At 37.8% G+C, this 13,212-nt stretch overlaps 2 protein-coding genes across 2 annotated transcripts in view; one reads left to right on the forward strand and one right to left on the reverse strand.

Annotated features, from left to right (window-relative positions):
* Nucleotides 1-2,312, reverse strand: part of asic1c (acid-sensing (proton-gated) ion channel 1c) — an 89,142-nt gene extending 86,830 nt beyond the window's left edge. Inside the window, exon 1 of the mRNA XM_072362955.1 lies at nt 746-2,312. Within this exon, the coding sequence (XP_072219056.1) occupies nt 746-1,300 (555 nt within the window). The 5' untranslated portion in view covers nt 1,301-2,312. The remainder of the gene's footprint in view (nt 1-745) is intronic.
* Nucleotides 2,313-12,553: 10,241 nt separating this feature from the next.
* h2bk1 (H2B.K variant histone 1) lies at nt 12,554-12,990 on the forward strand. Its single transcript, XM_072363733.1, has 2 exons — nt 12,554-12,667; nt 12,754-12,990. The coding sequence occupies exons 1-2, from the start codon at nt 12,554-12,556 to the stop codon at nt 12,988-12,990; spliced, it is 351 nt and encodes a 116-aa protein (XP_072219834.1).
* The last annotated feature ends 222 nt before the right edge of the window (nt 12,991-13,212 follow it).

Here is a 13,212-nt window from a genome sequence, read left to right on the forward strand (position 1 = left end):
CTGTACAGTGAATAGAGAGTTACACACGAAAGCCAGATTGTATCAGAGCAGACTATGAATAATTTGTAACAAAGCAGAACCATTGCACCTTCTCTGAAACTATGTAACAAGTAACAAAGGTGTTACGCAGTAAATTTGTTAAACAGTTAACTTAGAGCAGCACTGTTGAATATTTGCATGAAAAAACCCACAAGGATAAAACAACAGATGAACTGGCCCTGATTTGATCATCAAAATTTAAACAATGATGCTAAGGAATCTGTCAGAGATGCTAAAAGAAAGATTTGTGTGCATGCTTAAACTGCCTATCTGACCGTAGTGCAAAACCTTACGGAAAAAGTGTCCCCACAAGATGCTATGAAACACACGTGGCACCTCACTAAATATTTTCTGCCTTAATGGAAGCCAGGGGGTCCTCAGAGATCACTGAACAAGTAATGGGAGCATTTCACTTTAGAACCTTACCCTGATTTCTATTTTTTTTTGCATTACTTGTCCAAAGCACAGTTTCAGTATACAAAGCAACACTGACAGTGAAGCTTTACAAGGGATTCACAAAACTTGAAAAATAACAACCACAACAGCAAATGCACCGATGTAAGGCATCCATTTCAAATCAATTTCACAATTCAAATTGAAGATAAGTCAAAACACATCTGAACATAAAAGAAAGTGGCAGACTGTCAAATGTGGCAGGAAACAGAACAGCAGACATACTGTGCAAAATTACAGCCTGGCTACTCACTGTGGTGAAATTCACTGGGTAGCAATCCTCTCCTCGAAAGGTGCACTGCAGCAGCATGTCACCGATGTCATGACCTGTTCGATTATAGAAATCAGACATGTTGAAGAGTTTGGGCTTGAAGTTCTGGAAGTTTGCCTTGTCCTTTAGGACAGCCAAAACCTCAGGCTCAGCCAAGTGAGGGTTGGCTATTTGGTACTTATTATTGAGAAGGGCAAGGAGCTCTCCCACGTGATAGAGGTCATTTTTAGTGATTTTGGAGAAGCGGAACTCATTAAGGTTACAAAATGTAACTGCTGGGAAGGTGAGGTTAGTTGCTGCCACTTCGTCCAGCTTGGTGACATGAGGATACTCTAGATAATATGACACTCGATCCATGCAGACCAGCATCAGCAAGCCTAGTGAACCCAGGAATGAGAGAGTCCAAAGAAATCGACGGAATGTCATGTGCCCATAGGCAAATATGTGGCTCATGCCATGTAGGGTGGATATATTGGCAAAAGCTTGCAGATTGGAGGGTCGGACACTTTCAATGCTTTCTTCTGAGCTTCCCTTCATGGTTGTGGAGTGATTCTCAGTACTGTCTACCAAAGAACTTCAGATTAGAGACTTTGCTTAGCAACAGGAACAGCAGAATCTAAACAGCAGTGATGGTTTGGCACACTGCCTCTTCTTCCCCCTCAAGAAGGTTTAATGTTCTCAATGAATAGCTACCTTATAATGGCTGTCAGTCTGTAACTGTTTTCTTTTTATCACAGTTTGCATTCCATTGGTTGTCAGCGGTTCCTGGAGTCCCAGGTCCCCCCTCCTTTTCTTTCAGGCTGCTGTTTTATTATCTCCAAAGCTGTCTTTCACACTCCCTGCTCAGCTGTCCTTTGTAGAGGCTCCAAGCACAATGACAGAAACACCCACTTCTACCAAAGCGCAATGCCTCCTGATTCCTGGCTCGTATGAAAAGGCACAAGACAACAAGGGACTAGAAAAGAGAGAACGGAGAAAAACAGCAGATGTAGGGATTGAAGCGAGAGATGAGAGGGGGACTGCGATGAAAAGGACTAGCGTTTTGGAGAGAGCCTCGGCAGTCAATGGGACCCTACCTCCTCCAATCGGAGAGAATGCTTCTACATCGCTGTGATAATGGGGTGCAATGGTTTTGTGAATGAAGGAAATAAAGAGAGAAATGGCTCACTGGTCCCTCGCTGCCACCTTCCTTTTTCTCTGGTGTCTCTTTAGCTCTTCTCTTTTCTTCCAAAAATTGAAAATGAGGGGGTCAGAGACCTCCGACCAGCCCACCACTGTGCTTGACAACCGGCGTTCAAAGATTCCACGGGTTCCACTTCCTTGTTTGCACAGATCCTCTGTTAATAGGGAAGACCACCTCTTGATGCTTTATGACCACCCCCCACCAGCATCACCCATAAAGCCGCCTCAAGACCCCCGTGTTTTAGTCCTGTTAACATACAGATTTATATTCTGCTATGTGGAGCCTTTCACTCTTTCTCGCCTCCTATCTCTCTTCCACCACTCCCCCATTTCTTGCTCTCTCTCAGTCTCTTTCAGCCTTCCTCTCTCTCCCTCTTCCTCTTTAGTAGTCAGGATCCATCCCACTGCTGAATGGCTGCTTTGCTTGTGTGTCTATACTCAAAAGGGGAAGTCGCTCAATCTGGTCACCACTTTCACTCACATTATTCTCTAATCTTACCCTGCAGCTCCTTTGTTGACAGTATGTTTGTTCTTAGGCAATACCACAGGTTAATTGTTTATTATGCATTGACATAACTAATAAAATATGCATGATGTAGGATTATTGGTATTTCATATAGATCTATATCTTAGAATTTTCATATTAATCCAAATCAGAAAAATCAATCCATTTATTTTTCTGCACACCTAGGTAAAGTATTGTTCTTGATCTTACACACTTTGATTTAGTTATTTCCTTTGAAAACTGGGGAAAATATTGCAGAATTTCACACTCTGGCTAAAGCCCTCTTAAGATATGGTGTGTGGCTACATGTGAGCTTTGACCAGTAATGGAATCAGTGATTTTATTTGAGGTTAGAAGTTCACCATGCCATTCTGGGAGGCCTTTTAATTTCTCCAAGGAACAAACAAGATTATTGCTCATGGCTACCCCGGGATGACTTATCATCGTAACAACAGGTGAACTGCCAAGGATATGACCACAGTCTTTAAGGATCTAATCAATATTCTGCCCTAATAACCAAGCAAATAGACCAAAGTAACCCCTACCAACAATAGCACACAGAGATGAGCTTCATGTAAAGCAAGAAAAAATCTAATCTGCAAACTGAGAATGGCAAACAGTCATATACTACTGAGATGTCATTTGAAGAACCTTCAAAAAGGGTCAAATGTAACATGAAACCAGAAGAAACTATAGAGGTTATCAATCTAACTATGAAAATACAAGGGTTGCAGACACTTGTCTACCAGAATTGTCATTGAGATATTACAAATTCAAAAGCACCAGACAGCAGCTTTCTCTTTCAACCATAAACATTAAAATAGGATTATGGCACTTTAATAACATCAGGATATTTCAAATATATCTAACTTCAGCCCACATTTCATAATGCCATTGACCTAACTGAGACGTTTGAATCTGTAATTGTGTGTAGCTTACCAGAAAGCTTGCCGCTTTCTTAAGATATATACATATCTTAATAATGTATATAATTCAGCTACACTCCTTTGTATTCACAGTCATGACTGACAGTGAATAATGATCCAAGCAAACACAGTGATGAATGATGTTGTGCCCGTTTAGCAGATGAGACCTTCATGGAGGTTTAATATATCTTAAGTATGTTTGTGGCTGATGAAGTCTCTCGCTGAGAGGGTTTTTTTGCTGCTTGAAACAGAAAAATCAAGTATGGATTTGGCTCAATTCTCCGGGTACTTCACAATAGTAAAGTAACTTTGCACACATGTATAATAAGGATGAAGAGAGTTAGTATGGAATGCTCCCTCAGTGTAAGCAGTTTTAGTGTTTTTCTGAATGACATCACCAATAAAAACGCAAGATTAAGGAACCCTCATCTCCAAAGCTTTGAGTGGTTGATTTGTCCAGAGAAAAATTGAAGACATACTGTCACTCCTAACATTACCTCTGAGAGACTAACAAAAATGTAAGTATAATAATTTCACTGCTAAGATGTCTTTCAGTTACTTTAAATGTGATTTTGTCTGATGAAGCTCTATTATACAATCAGGATTTTATCACTGCAGAGCAACAGTCTGGAAATGTTTTAACAGACCTCGAGTTAACAGGTAGTCTTAATGGGCTGATTTGCAATCAAAATTTCTGGTACATTTACCTGTCTGATAAAAGAAATATGTGACAATTTGGTTGCATGTGTTACACTTATATGGAACAAAAATATGAAACGATGGAGCATACGCAGTGCACCTTGGCTCATTTCATTCTGGCTAAGTGTAACATGCTGAGTGAATAGAACTCCAGCCGCATTATCTAGTTGTATTAGTCCGGTTTTGAAAATCTTGATTTTGTAAAATTTTGGCCTGACTGATATGTTTACATGCATTTTGAATATCTAGTTTTTGAATAAACACAGTAACTTGTTTTTTTTGTCTGTTTTTTTTTCTGGTCTCATGTAAACTTGCTCATTAATGTCAATATTCATCCATTGCATAAAGTCGATTTGGTTCCTCAGTTGCACCCTCTAAGCCAAACATTACTGTCAGAGGACTATTCATGGTAACATACTTTAGAATAAAAATTATTAAATTTAGTAGCTACTGATGCCTTTATGTCAACTAGCAATTATCAGTTTGCGGAATATGGAACCAAAAGCTAAAAAATAAAAAAAAAGAATTGCATTTACAGAAAGGATTATAGCCTTTCAAAAAAAACAAAAAAAAACAACAAGTGATTGGCAACCGAAGGGGAAGAAAAACGTTTGGCACTGCATGTTTAACTCAAATTAAATGAATAGTCTAAGTGTAATCAGGATTGTTGTGCAGCCTGACTATGCAGCTTCAAAGCTCTTACTCAGTACGGTTACACTGAGTTACAGGTGAGTTGAGCTAATAGGTCAACTTGGCCATCTAACTGGACCACTGCCTTTGTCCCTGTGTAGAAGGAACGGGAGCAGAATAGAAGAAGGTCCAAAGCTGTGGACTTGAAACTTTCTATTTGGAATATCATCATTTATGTAAATAAATGTAAATAATAAAAGTTTTGGTTTGATAACTTTCATATCTGCACTCGCCTCAACCATAGTTATTGAGGAGAGTGCTCAGGATTTTCACAGCCCCTTTGTTTGCTCTGCCTGGAGATCCTCAACCTGTTGTTTATTAATAAACACTTTTGCCTTGAAAGACCCTGCATTTGTGTCCTGAGGCCTTGACAGTTATAAATTCAGAATTTCATTAGAGCAGAGTGACAGTCTGGAAATATTTGAAGTGTCAACAACTGTACATATAATCTTAATGTGCTTTTTTTGTTTTATGAAACTTTGTGTTGTCAAACGAGACAGAAAAATATTTGAATGAGGGCATCTTTATTAGGAATTTGACTGCATCAATATACACTTTTTTACTGCTTTTACAAGGAGATGCAAAAGAATGGAACTTTGGAGCATGTACAGAGCCCTACGCCCATCTGAGTCCAGCTGAGTGTTAACATAAATGGTGAAAGGCAGAATTGTCATGTGCAGTCTTTAAAGCTAAAATTGTGTAAATGGTTTTAACAGTTAATCTAAGTTCAATCAGTGCAACTGAAGTCAAACAGTTTATATTTAGGAGTATGACACTGTTCTGGGACCTCCCTACTACCTGTTCATGAGTATATATGGAATGTCTGCAGCAGGGAGAGAAGCAACAAAGACCCAGAGGTATAGAAAAGAGCAGTTATCAATGACAAAAGACATAAATAAGAAAAAAATAAGCTGGAGGTGGGCTTACAGAGGAGGTTGCAAAGGTAGGGATGCCAAAGTGGCAGAAATAGATAGCTCTGAGTAAGCTATGCCAACTGATTGTTTAGAAAGGAACTGGCTGAGAAATCAGCTGATGTGGGCTGGTGTTGAGATCATCTGATGTACTGAGATGTCAGCTGAGATTGACTTATTTGCCTCCCAGAACTAACACCATGCACAATTTAATTGTGGATATGTTGTTTTATTATTGCAGCATTTGAGTGTTTTCTTTTTTTTATGTTATAATGAAAATGTTGAACTGAGAACTGAGAAAAAAAAATAAAAGAAAGCTATATTTTTTTCTTTTCTTTTTTTTTCCTTTTTAGTCCTCTCTGCTGTATCTAAATCATAACTCCAAGGTTCACATCCAAGATTTTAATTAACTGTAGATTTTATGTACCTTCACACTCATGTTAATATGCAAGTTTGGTCTTCACATTACACTTCATCATTTTCATATAGACATTAGAAAGCACTTTTTCTTTTAATCAATTAGAATTTTGAATTCAGACTCTAATCCAATTGAGATCAAATATCTCCACTACTTCAAAACTAACATTAAGAAGAAATTATGCATAATTTTTACTGAAATATGTTTTTAATTAATGTTAGACTGATATACATAACTTAATCATTTTCAATGAAAAAAAGTACTAAGACATGTAGGTAACGATGAAATGTAATCCCAAAACTCCCAATACAATCATGCAGAATTAGTTCCACTCTCTAAACATTTGCATAAATGTTCCTGTGTGAACATTAGCAAATACAATACAATAATTCCACATTTATACTAGTGGCATGCCGGTTGTGGCAAATTATAGCATGAAAGTAGTAGTCTTTTCAACAGTAATTTGCTCTCAACTAGATGGCAGAATGCACAGCATAGTGCAGTGAATATTAATAAGGGTGGGTAGCATTTGAGCCGCTCCAAAGCGGAGCATTCTCTTTAAGGGAGCCTTTGAATCTGACTTTTATCAGCTAATGTTCTGAAAATTTTCCAAGCCTCAAAAACCTCTAGGCAATCAATTATGTTCCATAAATGAAACGTACAAAACTATAAAATATATCAATATAAGCAAGTCAGTAATTAATTGCAGATGATATTTGAAAAGGCATGTAGCTAATGACCAAACATTCAGGACCTTTTTGTTTTTTTATGATAATGATTTAACACTATTAAGTTCAGGAGGTTATACTGAATGTGTTATATAACACAGTGCAGGAAGAAATTATATGTGCTCGTCAAATACTAAAAGTTATTCATTGTAGACACCGACGTTATAGTTTCATGTTTTGCATAGGTCCAATCTATCTTTTAAGCATCCATGGAATGTTAACACAAGTCAGTGTATATTTAAGGCACAATCTAAAGATAATGTTGATAAGAACATAAACTAGCTTGATAAAATCTAACGCCTACCTTCTCCTACTTTCAAGTTGGATTGTGGGATGGAGGGCAGGAATTGTTCAGCAGATTTGAAGGTAGAATAGGGGTGAGAAGTTCAGGAATGCAATCTGATGTCAGCTTAAAAAGATAAACAAAAATGAAATAATGAAATCGAGATTACATTGTGTATTTATCCACAAAAGCTTCATGTATTTGAATATTGCACATTAATATGTTTAGCACTGCCAGAAATGCGAAATAAAAGCTAAGTGAAATCAAGCTTCCTGATTGGAGGAGGTGAAAGAACCAGATTATCAGAGCAATTGTTATAGTTTTGATTAGAAGTTATGTACCTCATATCTACAAACACTGCGATTACCTCTGCTGCACTGCTTTAATAAAATGTGTTCCAGCAAGACGCAGAAAAGAAACATTTAACCTGATGTGAAACGTGAACCTGAAAACAGTGAATCATTGTTGCTGCCACTTTCATCATGCAACTCTAAATGCTGTTTGGTATTAAGTAATGTGCCATCATTACAACAGGTCAGCAAGAAATTCCAATGGCAAGCGAACTGCAGTGATATGATGCAGCACTAGATGGAGCAATTACAGTAAGTCATTCGATGTGAAGGCCAAGTTATGTAGATTTGGCAAGCACCCCAGAATACATATTACCCTGTGAGCAAGTGAATGCAGCATTAAAGCAGCTGACATTTAAGAGCACATATATCATTAAGTTAAAGAATGAGCTGCAGATTTGCAGTACTACACTAGACAGGGTAGTACTAGTATTAAAATACAATAACACAATCATAAGCAGTGATTAAACAATAAGTGTGGGAATTTATAACTTTCCTAGCATCAAAGCACTTGGTTCTCCTGCTTCGTTCAGCAGCTGGCGCACTAATAACACCATCTAAATGACATCTATTAAGAGACAAAATTCTACACAATTGCCAATTGTATGAGTGATGAAATGGGTATGAGACACAGCAGCCTCAGACTCAGCGAGAGGAGAGGAGGGAGAGTCAGGTGGACAGTTACCATGGTGCATTCCCTGTGCTAAGACGCAGATTTTGTAGCATAACAAGGTAACTGTGGATTCAATTTAAAGTCTCTCAGTTAGAAAGTTAGAGATTAAGTTAAGAGATCATGGCATCTAAATGCAGTGTTTCCCAACCAATCAGTGCCCTTAGAAAATGAAAAAGAAATCAAAAGGAAACCAAAAAGAGTGTGTCATGACAGATATCTTAGCAGAAGGGAAGGACAGAAGCTTGTCCCTGATGACTTTTACCATTTCAAACTGACAATCATTTTTTTATCATTATTCAAATCATCAATGAATTAGAACAGATTTCCTTCCCATTTTCTCATAGTGTATGAGCCTAAGGGTCCAGACAGTGATACCTGCAAAACCTCTGCTAAAACCCCTCTTATCTAGTATGTTAGAACATAGTTGGCAGAAAATGAACTTCAACTTTTACAATAACCCCGCTTACTGGTTTGAATCATTGAATCATGTTCTTTTGCAGAGAGTATTTATAACAACCAGTGTTGCATCTGAATGAAACTTAAATGCATTCAGATTAGCCTTTGACTGCAGTTTATTAATTCTAAAATACACAAGTGAATTGTCAGATCTACTATAATGTGGCAGTTACACTGACCAGCTCATTCACTTACACATTCACATGGTCAACATTCCCTTTCTTTTGTCAGCTCTCCTTCTTGCTTTGGCTGCAGAAGCTGTGTTGCTTTTAGCCTGATATAGTCATTCAAATTCTCACATTAGATTAGGATTATAGTTTGTCTTTTTGTCTGAATATGGTACAGAGTGAGGTTTTGCTCTATCAAGCTACAAAACAGAGAATAAAATAAAATAAACAGAACACCTCCTATAGCCTTGAGCAATATGCTGATGTGAAAGGCCAAGATAAACAAAACATCCCTCTGTTTCAATGACAGACAGCCTAAGTGAGGCAGCAGATGTGCAGACGTATTCACCTCTTATTCGTCCTTCCTTTCTTCTTCACAAATAAAATATCCAAACAGCAAAAATCGGCCAGACAACAAAGGAAAAAGACAGCCTTCATAACCAATGGCTGCCATAAAATGTGTTTGGCAGCAGCTAAAAATGACCTTGCATAAATATTTTCATAGACAGGTTCATAAGTGAGGACAAAGTGTGGAGGACAAATCAACAGAGGAGAGAAAGGTTCAAGACCCTGGACCCAGGACTATGAAATACATGGAGAACTAACACTAACACAAACATAGCCATTTCTGACTAAAAAATAAACACATACATATAAAACCACATTTAAAGTTTCAGTGACAAATAATAATGATGGTCTCTTTATTCCATCTTTAAAATGACGGAATAAATGTATTGTAAAAATACAGCGTTTGTTGTTTTCAGTGCTGTTTTTTTATGTGTTAAACGTTTTGTTCTGTGTTTCAGTTCTGAAGTACTATTTGGCAAGATCTGTGCCAGTCAGTTATATGCTGTACCAAATGGTTTCAGTACAGTTACCAATCAAATGTGGTGAAAATTGAACAATTGGTGAAATTTAGGGAAAAACAAAAAACAATATTACATTTCATAATTCATATGGATGAATCTCAAAAAATGCATCGGATCTCAGAAGCTTGTTTAAAGCCAACGCCTCTCAGGCAAGTTTTGGAATGGTGTAAATGAATGAGTATGACATAGTGCCTTACTATTTAAAGCAATGTGAGGGTATGATAATAGGAAGGAATTGAGCTTGGTTTGTTTCAGTGCCTTGGATCTCATCGATCAAAGAGATAGAAAGCTGCTGATACAAGCGCTATAGTGTAGCCTCCAGCATACTGATCAGACAGAATAGAAAAGTATCTTAATAGGATCTGTATTTGTCTCTTCTAAAAAGATAACTTATTGCTATTTGTGGAACATACTGGCCCATTGGAGATTAAAAAAAAAAATGTGTGGTCAAAGTCAGCTGATGCTGACATGTTTTAGAATCTGCAACTAAATGACAAAGATGATCCCACACAGAGGCCCAAATAAAGCAAGAACATCTACAAAATGCAAGCACAAGGTAAATATATTTTGTCTTCATGTCAGCATAAAAATCTTGTTTCATTGCTTGGGCGAAAAAACCTGTATCAGGATATAGAGTTTCATCACAAACAGCCATATTTCCACAATCAGACACCACACTACCACCATCTAAACTGAAATTTGTTCTGCTTTTAACATCAGCAGGGCAGGAAAGAAATCCTACTGTGAACTCATCTCTATTACCAGCTGCTACCACTGTGCTCTGACTAATGTGAAGTTATTTGTAAATTGGATAGACAGCGTCTGAAAATGAGATATTAAGAATATACTTAAGAATATATTTTGCAGAGGAGCCAAAAAATAACACTGAACTAAAACTTGACCTTTGCTAGAAGACCTAAAATCAAAACAAAAAAAAATTGTGCCAAATAAATACAGTTTCAGATAAAAGAAAGACACTTGATATACATTGAGTACTACATCCCCTTTTGATTTCAGGGGATTGCCAGAGCTGATCCCAGCTCATGAGGGGGTTTGTTCACTCACACAGAGACATACACCTCTAGGCAACTTGGGAAGGACCAACCAGTATAGCTTTTATGTACTGTATGATAAAGCTGTAGCACCTGTCTCATCACCTTAGTATACATTCATTTTTGCATTTCGGGCCAACAACATATTCTGACAAGAAGGCCAATCCTAGGCTGGGCAGGTTTGATCTCTGATCATTCAAACAGTACAGCATCAGCAACCACATTTCAAGAAATGGTTGCTATAATTACATGGGCAAAGAATTACAATACAATAAATCTGTTACAATAACAGAATTATATTATTAGCTATAGATAGTCTTAGATACAACCTATCTAAGACTTTACTGTGCAAAAAAATAAGCCATATGTTAATCATGTCAACCATCACCAGAAGAAACTGTGATGGACCATCACACAGTGGAAATGTGTATTGTGATCAGACCAATCAGTATTCCAGATCTTTTATGGAAGAGGTGGATACTGCGTGCTCTGGACCAGTGACAAAAAAGGACCATCCAGACTATTATCAGCAACAAGTCCAAATGCCAGGCTCTGTATCAGTGCATGTGGCAGCGCTTATTTAAACTTCTTTCAAATCCAAAAATCCAAACCACATTCTGCACATTACAAAAGCAAAGATACAGGAAAACTGGGTACAGACTTCCCTGCAGACTTGAAATGTCCCCAAAGTATCATTTTTTATCTAAACATTGTGTCAACAACAACACATTGTTGCACACCATAAGACTTGTTTGTAGGAAGAATAGGACAAAAATATTGACTGAATGCGTCCTTGCTGAGCATCTTCATTGCCAGAAGATCTTTACAGTGTTCTGAGAAGCAATAGAAAAGTGGTAAAAGCAGTAAAGCTTTTACCACTTTTCTATCCCTACGTTTTTGGAATGAGTTGTAGACCTAAAAAAAGCAAAAAAAATATGCATATTAACAAATTAAATAAAGTGGACAAGGATTAAATTAAATATTTAAAACATCTAAAATAGAAATTAAATATCATGGCTTCATTTTCATACAATTACCCCGCCCCCATGCTGCCACAACTCTTGCCGTTTTAGGTGACTTTTACAAAATGTAAATATGAACTCTATCATGTCCTTTACACAGAAAGATTCCAGCTGGCCAGCATCTTTGAACCGCTCCAGCAGCAGCTCTGGCTGCACCACTGGCTGCACCACTGTGCCATCCAGAGGAAACGTAAGTACAAAATGAACTTGTTCACAGAGAGACACACAAAATTAACATAAACCTTCCACAAGAGAAAAAATACTCATAATTCCAAGGATTTCTAATAAGAATAGCCTTAATGTGCATTTATTTATCTTCCTACAAACAATACAGGGCTTCTTGTAGACCAAGTTGCATTAGAATACTGAGGGAAACCACATAACCTAAGCACTTCAAAAGCATTGTATGACACATATTTCATATGAGAATACATAGAGGTTTAGTATATTATCATAAGTAATGATCTGTGAGCTATATGAAAGATTAAGGTGGATTATAGTTTATTCTAGCATTTGCATATGCTTGGCTTTTAAAAGCAGTACAAGTTTGCCACCCAGTGGACACCATTGTTACGTGCAACTATCCACCTTTCTGAAAATAATAGATCAACTTATGAGACAGAACCTTGTGAAAGAGAAATTAAATACGGCTTTGCTCCTAAAAACATAGCTCGTAAAAGTCATTTTGTCAATAGTTTTGGTCTCAAATAAATGCGTCTTAATGCGGAGCTTCAGTCTGAAAGATGAAACCAGGTGAACTAAATTAGTTACTAATCAAGGCAGTGCTACTTAAACTGCTAACCAACGGGCGAAAATGCCTGGTATAATTACTCATATACAGCAATCTGACGCGTCAAAAATGACTAATGATTTATCCAAAAAGAAGGGGAAGGGTTCGAGCGAGAAAAAAGCGAAAAGAAAAGCTAAAAGAAGAGAGACTTACGCAATGTACATCTATAAAGTTTTGAAACAGGTAGGTAGACAAAAACAGTCCGCAGCACTTATGGTCGCACTTGTCCCGTCCGCAAAAAGTACTGACACTCCTTTACCTGTCTACAGGTCCATCCGGATACGGGGATTTCCAGTAGAGCCATGAGCATCATGAACTCTTTCGTGAACGACCTGTTCGAGAGAATTGCCACAGAAGCGTCCCGGCTGGCTCAGTACAACAAGCGCTCCACCATCACCAGCAGAGAGGTGCAAACTGCGGTGAGGCTGCTGCTGCCCGGGGAGCTGGCGAAACACGCCGTGTCCGAGGGCACCAAGGCCGTCACCAAGTACACCAGCTCCAAATGAAGGCTGCAAATGTATCGCGTGCATTTTTGCTTTCACTTGACGATTCACTTGTTGTTCACCTCAATAAAGAAAGAAAAAAATGTTCCTTGTCATTTTTATCACTTTTTGTTTTCATTTAATAATTCATCAACGTCAACATTAACCACTAGATGGTGTAAGTGCGCATTTGTACGGTGCTCTCTGCTTTACAAATCCTGTGCGCGGAACACAAACAGAACTGTA

The sequence above is a fragment of the Leuresthes tenuis genome, unplaced genomic scaffold (assembly GCF_036924035.1).
Source record: "Leuresthes tenuis unplaced genomic scaffold, fLeuTen1.0.hap1 SCAF_14, whole genome shotgun sequence".
NCBI lineage: Eukaryota > Metazoa > Chordata > Actinopteri > Atheriniformes > Atherinopsidae > Leuresthes > Leuresthes tenuis.

Bases quoted from the DNA above. Each gene is read 5' to 3' on its own strand.
- h2bk1 (XM_072363733.1), top strand. From the start codon at position 12,554: ATGACTAATGATTTATCCAAAAAGAAGGGGAAGGGTTCGAGCGAGAAA. The intron at 12,668-12,753 runs GTAGGTAGACAA...ACCTGTCTACAG, and splicing joins TCTATAAAGTTTTGAAACAG to GTCCATCCGGATACGGGGAT.